Raw genomic sequence first — 10,694 nt, 5'->3', positions numbered from 1 at the left:
GCGACCAAGTATGCTACGAAAAAATTTTTTAATGTTTTGTGTGTACATTGATTCCAATCGTTAACCTCGTAAATGGTCAATAAACGGTATATTTTATTATTCAATTTATAAAATTATTTTGGCCATGATTGAAAACTTACTGAAGGTTAAATTTACCTATAATTATCGCTAATTAATTTTTTAAAATTTACTTCAAAATATCGGGCATGGACATGCATAATTATGTGTGAATCATTTTATAACATTGGACATGACTATGCTTGCTCAGGGTTAGTCAGACATGAACTAACATATCAGACCTGATTAGAGCTGGAGGTTTTTAACTTCTTCCAGGCTTGATCAAACATAATAGGCACGCCCATGTATGATCAGGCCTGATCATATTGAACATCAGATATGATCATTCATGAACAGGCATGGTCATGCCTGAACATTTTTTCGCAGGTTCTTTAAAAATCTTGTAGAAAAATAAATTTTAATGACTGTAAAGCTAAACTAAATCCGAAATATGTATTTTTCGGTTACCTGTAAAAGTTTTAATGGTCTTTAAGTCAGTAGATAAAAATAGTGGCTTTTTGACAATATTTAAAATGATAGAAATATTATTTATCGTTAGGATGCAGACTCAGTTGAAATTGTTTTCATTGATTATTCAAAATGTACTATTACTTCGCAATATCTAAGTAGAGGATTTAAAACTATATAAAGATTATTGCATAAACACTGGGGTGTTTCAAAAAATCCGAATGCTTTTTTTCTCTGAAACAGGTTCAAAAGTTTCATTTAGATATAAAATAATGAATCTGAAAATTAGGACTAGTGATATTAACATTGAGATTCCGCATCGTACAAATCTATTTTTCATAAGAATAACATAGAAAAAATTTTTTTTGCGTCTTCTGATTTTCATAACTAGCTTCTGTAGAGAATTTAATATTCTAAAACAAAAGTCTTATCATTTTTTGATAAATGTATCTGTTCAAAAGTTATTTGAGCTTAAAGTCAAATTTATATTAAATTTTGAGATTTTTTTGCGGTGAAACTACCAGACTTATCACAAAATTTTATGAGATTTTCTTGTAGATAACTTTATTCCTTAAACTTATCTCTCTCAAAGTTTCTTAAAATTCCGCATTTTCTTCTAGTTATTTCTATTTTTATGTCAAGCTCTGAAAATTGATCAGAATACTATTTTTCTATAAGCTTGACATTAAAATGAAAATAACTAGAAAACAATGTGGAGTTTTGAGAAACTTTATGAAAGATAATTTTTAAGAAATAAAATTATCTACAAAAAGATCTATATGACATTTTATGATAAGCCTGATGGTTTCACCGAAAAAATAAAATAAACCTCAAAATTTGATATAAATTTGACTTTAAGTCCAAATAACTTAAAACAGATGGATTTATCAAAAAATCTTAAGATACCATTTTTATAGAGCATTCAACCTTTTACAAAACCATGTCTGCAAACTTATCCTACGACTTATCGTTAGCTAATTATAAAAATCCGAAGGCGCAAAAAAATTTGTTTCCATGGTATTATTATGACAAATAAAAAGTGCGATGCGGAACCTCTTAATGTTAATATTAAGAGCTTTAATTTACACAGGCGTATTTTAATGTCTAGGTGAAACTTCTGGATCAGTTTCAGCGAAAAAAAATTTTTTTTTTCTTTAAACACCCTAAAAACACACTAAATTAAAAAAAAATTATGATCAATCGACGATATTTAAGCTGTGACTACAAAAATGCAAAAGGCATGTTGTTAATCAAATATTTTTTCCACATAGATTTGTCGATCAAGTCATAAAAATAAAAAATGTGGCCAAACTATTCAATTTACGGGGATTCTATGTTTTTCGTGACATCACTATATCACCACAAAGTTATTGGTTTTGGTCCGATTTCCGAAAATCAAATCTCAAACGGATATTGACGTTTTGAGGTTCTAAGTTGTTCTAATTTCAAAATGATGTCCGATTGTACGTATGTGTGTATGTGCGTACGTACGTATGTGTGTAAATATTCTCTAACTTTTGAACGGATAAACCAATTTGGCTTTTTGAGTTGGCGTTTAAAGTGACTCATTAATTCCAAACATTTTTTAGAAATCCAGCATAATCAGTACGGTACATTCGGAGATAGTTAAAAAATAAAATTTTTAAAAATGTTTATTTTAGATAACTTGTAATTTATTTGATGGATTGATTCTAAAATTTAGTCGGCTTTAAAACTTTATAAGTCACGTCAAATCCCTGATTAGAAAATACGACTAATGACGATTAAAAATGTTTTAATCGTTTTGAATCGTCAATTAATGATTAAAGATGATTAAAAACGATTAAGTTTTCAATAGTTTTTAATCTTCATTCGCAACCAGAAATTGCAATATTATTTTACGATTATAGATGATTCATGACGATTAAAAATTTCAAATCGTACAGATTTTTCATACAGATTTGTCACTTGAGTCATAAACTCAAAACTTTAATTAAACTATTCAATTTACTGTCAATTTCGTAATGAATCTTTATGTATACGATTAAACTTTAGACCAAATTGTACCCACTCATTTTAGATGTATCTCTCGTACTTCAGGAGAAAATCCAATGACTAAATTAACAATTTTTCGTATAGTCGCCTTTTTTTAAGAGGCTTGTCAATTAAAATCAAAATCAGGGCTAAATTATTAATTTTACAAACCAGTTTGTTATAAATCTTTCTGTACCTAATCAAATTTCGGATCAAGTTGTACTGATTTATGTTCAACATATCTATCATGGTATAGGAGGAAATCGAATGAAAAAATTGATAGTTTCTTGTTGAATCAATTTTCACACAGTTTACTCGATCGAGTGATAACAGTCATAATTTTAGCCAAACTTTCGAATTTACGAGCACATTCATCAAAAACTATTAGTACACTAAGTAATTTTGATCCAGATTGTTCCAATCCGTTGTTGGCGTATCTATCATAGTTTTGGAGATATTTTGACAGAGAAATTGGCATTTACTTTTTTTTTATAATCGATTTTTCCAAAAGATTTGTCGATTGAATCCTTAAAATTTAAATTTTGGATGAACGATTCAATAAACGTAATAATTTGTCATAAAATATCAATATAAATATAATAATCATTGATGTATCTGCAAAAAATACAGTAACCTTCGTCGTCGTCACAGCTTTAAGTTCGTGGTCCCATAGAGTGGTTGAAGCTCTAGCTGATTTGCATAAAAGTTTAATATTGAACCAGCACTTTTGGAAAATAATTTGTCGATTAAATGCTTAATTTTCTGTGAATTACTGTGATAAATAAATATAATTCGGTAGTTGTAAATGAAGAGTAAAATTAAACCATTATTTGTCATTATCAACTATCGATTAGCAATGCATAATTCTTATAATGAGATGTAGCATCCGAACAGTTATGTACTGTATTTTTTCTTGGTCCAATTTTTGAAAAATCACAAAACTCTTGAACCTTCATTAGGAATTACTTTGTGACTCATTAATTTCTCGGATAAAATTTTTTTTACACTCTGATGAGAGAGAGAGTTTCATCAGATCTTTACAAAATAATAAATATGGTAAATCATCAATAAATTTTAAAATACTGTGTTAGAAAAATCCAACAAGCAATGTAATTTATATCTAAAAATAATACGTTAAAAATAATGGTAAAGAAAATTTTATTTGGTTAACAAACATTGCAAGTAATATCTTCTACCATCTGTTATCATAACATTATTTTCCTAAAAGTAACATAAATAAAATCAGTAATGTATTTAGTCATTTCAGTGTAAATAAAAATAATTTAACGGTAATCTACAAACGAACTCCTTTGGCTATTAGGATTCACTTAAGAAACATATGACTTCATGAGGAAAATAGTAATTCCTACATTTGATAGTAAATAAAAATAATCCACAAGAAAACTTCCTGAGCTAATAGAGTTCGTTTGACAAACATCAATTACCCCAGTTATGGTAGATAGAGTATTACAGTACTTAAATAAAATTAATTGTAAATAATGGCAATTTGAAACAAATAAACAAATAAATTCATTTAGTAATTAGTGTTAAAAAAATTAATTATAGTATTTGATATGAATAAATAAAAAAAATTAATCAATACCAAATTCATTAACACCGACTAGTATTAAACAAAACCAATTTTAACTATCAGTCTTTCTCTTTAAACAAACATAGGAAAAAAGGATTTCTTGGGGCAAGAAAAATTTCTCAATATTAAATATAAACCAAAATTTTCTTCGAACTAGAAAAAATTTTATTTTGGCTCAAGATAATTTTTTTTCGCCCCGAGAAAATTTTCGTTTTCAATTTATAATTCCACTGATTTCGTAGAGCAAGTAAACATTGTCTTGGGATGAGTAAAAATTTTATGCGCCAAGAAATCCTTTTGTTTTTTTTCATGTATTATTTTTAAAACATCTAATGTTGATATTTTCATTAAGAATCAAATTATTTGAATGAAATTTCCGAATATTATTAACAAAATCGTAAAAATTCCTTATTGAACATTTGAAGTAACAAGTAATAATGTAAATATAATCATTCAATTCGAATAACAAATAGATAATAATTATTATATCTAGCCCAGTACATATTAAGATAATTAAAGATAAAATTTATAGTAAATAATCATAGAATGTAATTAATTTTTAGTTTTATGAAGTGGAAGATTTTTTATACAAACTGACTGAATACTTCTAACCTTTGGAGCCGAAATTTTATCTTTACTGTAATCATTGCTTCTCACTTCTTTTGATTGGTTGTTAAACCAAGTTTTGATTTGTGCAACTGTTCGTTGGCTTAAACAAGGATTTTTATTTTGAAGAGCTTCAATTTCATCCGTTGAAGGACCTTTAGTCGATTTAAGATACTTCGAAAATTCCTTCATAACTATGTTTTTTTCTTCTTCTCTCCAGCGACGTTTTTCATGTTTGCCTAAAAAAAAAAATATGAAAATAGTAATTTCACTCAGACGTAATTTCATTTTTAACTGTTGAATAGCGTTAATCTTAGATTGTTAACTTCCCACGATAAAAATTGAAAATTTTCAAAAAAGGGGAAATTATTGATGTCAGTCCGGCTTTCGAAAATCAAGTTTTCATAAGATGTCAACGTTTTAAAGTCCTAAGAAGCTATTCTGACTATTTCCAGATAGACGTCCACCCACTTGTGTGTGTGTGTGTGTGTGTGTGTGTGTGTGTGTGTGTGTGTGTGTGTGTGTGTGTGTGTGTGTGTGTGTGTGTGTGTGTGTGTGTGAGTGAATACTTTTTGTCCGACTTTGTCTTTGGTTACCACCAATAACGCTCGAATCGGTTGATTCGTTCCAAAGATATCGTCGAACAAATATTATTTTTTTTTCAGTGAATTGTATGTTTTGTCGATCTAACAGTTTTTGAGCTCGAGAAGCTCAAAAATTTACAGATAATAATGTCTTTGAGCTTTCTGAGCTCGAAAACAGCGGGAACTTTTGGGGTTGACCCGCAGGGTCAACCGTTATTCAGATTTGTTATAAGTTTGTTGTATAGAAATACTTACGTTTACAGCCAGTATTATCTATGCTATTAGATCTTACATTTGTCAAAAATTTATCAATATTATTTGATAATTGACTACGCTTATTGGACGAATGTTGACAATTATCAAAAGTCTCTTCAAAGAACTTCTGCTCATCTTTTTGGTGGTAATCACTTTCAAAAGACGAATTATCAGCTGCAACTTTGATTCGTTCAGGGCTGAAATTATGATAAGTATTTATGTTGTCGTCAAGTTCTTCCGCATTTTCAGTATCATCTTCGTCTTCAGAATCTGACTGCCCCATTCCGGCTTCAAGCAATTTTGAAACTCTAAATATCTCACGTTCAACTTGTGGCTGCTGATAAATATCTTTATGAATTTTATCAGCATGACCCATAAAGTTGGCAAGCTCAGAAATCACATTTTCAGATAAATCAAGCTTAACACACATTGTTGCAATGTGTTTACGAAGTTTTGTGGCTCTTAAAAGTTCAGGATTTTTCACACCACTAGCAACCGAAAATTTTCGCATTACTTGACATCCTCCGATTACTTTAACTCTTGAATCATCTAAAGAGGGTAAGCCGAATAAATAAATGTTTGATTCCGGAACTTGAGCATCTTTTCGATATGTTAATAATAATTCAATGTTGTCACGTACATCTGTAGGAATTAATACCCCAGCATCACGATTTTTTTTTGTCCTAATACCGAATCTATAGTATTTTTTAGCAAGTTTCTTTGATTCTTCATCTAGAGAGCCGTATAAATGTTTATCAACAGTTTCATCAATAGTTGTTTGAGTTTTGTATTCTGAAACTCTTATATTTTGGATGTCACCTGGTCGACGTCGATTAAATACAATCAAGGTAGCCATAGTTAATTCATTCAACCTCAACCAATAAGCGTAAGAAAATTTTTCATTCAGTTTGGTGGAGTAAATTGACCGTTCATTATTCAAGTAATTCAACATTTGTTTAATGTCATCGGTTGATGGCATAATAACTTTTTTTTCTCTTCTTAAACCACACTGACTTTCAAATGCAGCTTTTAATACAGACGTGCTTGCATCTTCAGCTAAAATTTTCAGGAAATTTTGTACTTTTATCAATTCTTCATTTTTTTCAGTCTTAATTAATTCTGTTTCTAAAATTGCTCCAACTTGTTTTATATACGTGCAAAGATTTTGGGCTACTGCGGGAGCTTTATATGTACCAGTTTTGAAATCATATTGAGCAACAGATTGAATGGCGGCTATGACAGTATCATAATGTTTAGGAGTGTAAATAGACATAAGATCAGTAATTTTTTCGTCTTTATCTTTAGCTGACTGTAACAATCGTCCCATTAACCGCATTCTGGAGCGAATCATATTGTGTTGGTAATGCTGGGTATATTTCAAACATAATTTATTACCATAGATAATAATTAATCGATCGTATCGAATTAATCGTGTTATTTCGTCCTCCCTCAAGACAGGGAAAACAACGGTTCTCAAATTTTCACTTGCTTTAGCATCTAATCGACCTTCTATGGCTTTTCCAAGAATTAAAATTGAGCGATCACCTTTAAAAGACACTTTAGTACATTTTTTGGTATGGTGCCTGATGTTCTTAATTGTATAAGTGTTAAAGCAATTGGGACAAGTTTTAAAGTCAACAGCTGCAGAATCAAAGTTAATATTTGGTCGACGACTAACAATTAGTTCTCCAGTGTTATGTGTTGTATTAGTGTTGTGTAATAAATCTCCAGCAGATCTTAAACGATTTATAATTTCTAATCTTTCAGCGTTACCTTAAACAAAACACATTAAGTACCAATCAAGTAGAAGTATATAATAATTTAAAAAAAAAAAAAATGATCATGTGAATATCGAGTTTTGATAAATACCTTTCGGAAGAGAAGCAAATTTTTTTACGATTTCTTCGTTTTTATGTTTTGTTTCCAAATGCCGAGCAATTTTAGGATACAACTTATGACAGTAAAAACAAGCATGTTTTTTATCTGATTGATTATTACAAGATAGTTGCACAAATAATTTTGAATTGTCGCAAGCACCAGATTTGGAAAACGCGTCTATATTAGAAGAAATTCTAGACGAAAAAAAAGGGTTTGATGACAATTCTTCAACTGATACATTGCTGTTGAGATTTGTGTCGTTTTGATTAGTAGAATCAGCAATATTTGATGGTACACTTATTGTAGAGGAATCATAGGTGGGATCGTTTTGAGAATCATCTTCATATGAAGAATTAATAGTAGTACCTATAATAACAACAAAATAGTAAATGATCATTTTCAAAGTTTAAAAAAGTTATTCTTAAAAAAGTATTAAATAAAAGTAACTAAGGTAAAAGACTCATTGCCCGCTCACTTTTCATTGAAGTGAGATTAAACCACTCAATACAAATTGGTAAATTCAATGAAAAAGCATTTTTTTAAGTTATTTTTCGTAGGTTTAAATATTAACATAAAATTGTAATTATTAGAATAATATTGATGTCTAATTATTATAAACTTTTTAAACAAGCTTGTTGAGCGTTCTCGTAGTCGCTCGCTAAAAGTTGTGATATATTATTACTCGATTAACACATGGCCCTATCCTCGCTCAAAAAAAATATCAATTGGACTATGATGAGTTTATTGATTTTGAGAATAATTAATAAATTATATCATTTTATTCTTTTATAATTTCAATTTTTACTAATTTAAATAAGATATTTAACAACATCTAATTATAATAATTATTAAAGTACATAACATACCCTAAATTTAATCTAACGAACGAAAGTTAAAGTTCGAGCGATTCTAATGTTAAAAGAATTTTCCAACTTTGAAATTTGAAACTTAGTTTATATATAAATAAGTACTTTATCAATGTATTGTCAAAATTCAAAAATGATTCACTGTCTCGTTTTTTAGGAAAAAAAGTTCAAAGATGACATTTTCAAAGTTCTTTTGCACAGATTCTTATGACTGACAAAGCTTTCGTCACGAATTATTTTATTTTATTTTTTGTTTATCATTAACCTCCCAAGCCTGAGAAATAGAAAACCACGCATTATAAACTTGATCATTTGTAAGATATGAAATCACTTTAACAATATAGTGTTACTGTTTTAATCATTCAAATAATTGTAGTTAAACTTTGTTTTTATTTATTAATCTCGTTCTTTGACAGAGTTATATATTATTGAGGGTTTGGCAACGTCGCGGAAGCAGCTGAGAGAAAAGACTAAGATAGAAATAGATTAGAAAGAGAGACGAGATTTGAAATAAATTTATCCCGCTTTAATTTAAATATCAATGTTTGAGAAGTTAAAATGCGCTGTTACCAAATCTTTCAATAATTAATTATTATTATTTAATAAGTAATAATTGTCAATTTATAAATTTGTGTTGGTATTACAAATTAAAATAATAAATTTTTATAACTATTTATAGATTTGAGGAAACAAAGAAATTCAGACACTACTGTGACACACTAGTTTTGCTCGAACCGTATTAAAATTTTATTAATTAATTGAAAAAAAATTAAAACCTTAGTGGAAAAAAGTACAACCTAGTCGCAACTTTTCTGAGATATAGAATTTTTAAAAAATTACGATTGTTATCGATAAGGAGTCAAATGCGAGTTGTTGAATGAATTTTAGCCTAAAAAATTTGAAAATTCAAATCATGAAATTGACAAGAAGATTTTACTGAAATTTATTTGGCTACTTTTGTTTAAGCTCCCAATTGATGTCAATTGTAAGTGTTTTTTTTAAATCTATATTTCAGCGAAGTTGCAACTACGTTGTCATTTTTTCGTATATTAACGCTCTGATCTGAGTCAAAAATTATTGAATCCTTATTTTAATCACTTGCATTGATTTCTGTCTGAATAAATTTATTTTATTGAACATAATTGTGAGTGAAAATTTAAAAAACGCTTGCTCATTAATTATTTTTGATTCTTAAATTTTCAAACTTTAAGATAAATCTTAACTTGTTTGAACTCAAAAAGCTCATAGAAAACAATTGCATTCAAGCGTATTTTCAAGCTCGAAGAACTCGAGAATGTATTTACAATGTTTTTGAGCTCCTTGAGCGTGATCTGAGGGTGATTTTGAAAATAATCAATTAATTTGAATTTACAGTATATTATAAAATACTTTGATAAGTCATATTCTAATATAATTAGATTTACAAATAATTATTCATGAATGTTTTTGCTTGAAATTTTTTCCTATAAAAATTATAAACGCGCATTAATCAGTTGAAGTGAGCGACTAATGCTACTAATGGGGTTAAGTCTTTTATCTTAAGCAAAAATAAACAAAACTGCATACTGTTTTCCATTGTACTGTTATGTATTGGATTATATTTTGTTCTTTTCTCCATAGCAGATTTTCCAAAAGTAGGTGATAAGCAGTATGGTCGATTGTCGTCGTCAATCTGTCTTATATTTTCTGGCATTGTTTTATAATCACGAATTTCAAGAAAGTCTGGACTTAAAATTTTTGCCAAGTCATCTGACATCTGAGAAATAAAGTTCTTCATAAGTGGATATAATGAGAACCACAAAAAAATAGGTCATTTTTACCTCATATTGTACGTCCCATGTAAGCATATCTTTTTCATTAGCTTCTTGTGAAATTATTTCTAAATTATACGTGGGCAGAAAAGATTCAATTTGCATTATTTCTTCACTCATTGGTAAGCTGGGAGAATTATTTTGATCCGTTAAATTTTTCTTAATTTCATCGTTTAAATTCAGTAAGCTCTCAAACTTTTTGTCGAATGAATTCTAAAAAATTAAATGACCATAAAACCCAAGATAAATAAAAATTGAACTGACTCAGGTACAAAATAAACTAAGTATTTAACCAAAATAAAAAATAAATGATACAATAAAATAGACACCTCAAAACGATCATTTGAATGGCAAGCAGTACTCAATTTGGGCTTACATGGCTCATCAATACTTTTGTCTTCTCCTGTTTTCTCAACATTACCATCACATAAGACCTGACCAAAATAAAGTGAGATTATTGATGATATTTTACTTCTACTTTAATTTTGAGAACAAAATATTAAAGTAATAACCTTATTACTCGAGTTCTGTATAAGTTCTGGAAAGGGAAATGAATAATTTTCAT

At 28.7% G+C, this 10,694-nt stretch overlaps 1 protein-coding gene across 1 annotated transcript; it reads right to left on the bottom strand.

Annotated features, from left to right (window-relative positions):
* Positions 1-3,708: 3,708 nt before the first annotated feature.
* LOC130672908 (uncharacterized) lies at positions 3,709-8,705 on the bottom strand. The gene is made up of 4 exons (XM_057477688.1): positions 8,319-8,705; positions 7,444-7,818; positions 5,575-7,347; positions 3,709-4,974 (listed from the first exon to the last, which is right to left on the bottom strand). Exons 3-4 carry the CDS (start codon positions 6,923-6,925, stop codon positions 4,682-4,684), a joined length of 1,644 nt encoding a protein of 547 aa, XP_057333671.1. The 5' UTR covers positions 6,926-7,347; positions 7,444-7,818; positions 8,319-8,705; the 3' UTR covers positions 3,709-4,681.
* Between the last annotated feature and the right edge of the window lie 1,989 nt (positions 8,706-10,694).

Source organism: Microplitis mediator, chromosome 8 (genome assembly GCF_029852145.1).
Source record: "Microplitis mediator isolate UGA2020A chromosome 8, iyMicMedi2.1, whole genome shotgun sequence".
Lineage (NCBI taxonomy): Eukaryota > Metazoa > Arthropoda > Insecta > Hymenoptera > Braconidae > Microplitis > Microplitis mediator.
The sequence above is the reverse complement of the archived record's forward strand: the minus strand, read 5'-3'. Positions and strand labels throughout refer to the sequence as shown.

Excerpts from the sequence above, each read along its gene's own strand:
- LOC130672908 (XM_057477688.1), bottom strand. The coding sequence starts at position 6,925 with ATGATTCGCTCCAGAATGCGGTTAATGGGACGATTGTTACAGTCAGCT. Across the intron at positions 4,975-5,574 it reads AGATAATACTGGCTGTAAAC|GCAAACATGAAAAACGTCGC; the intron begins GTAAGTATTTCT and ends TTTTTTTTTTAG.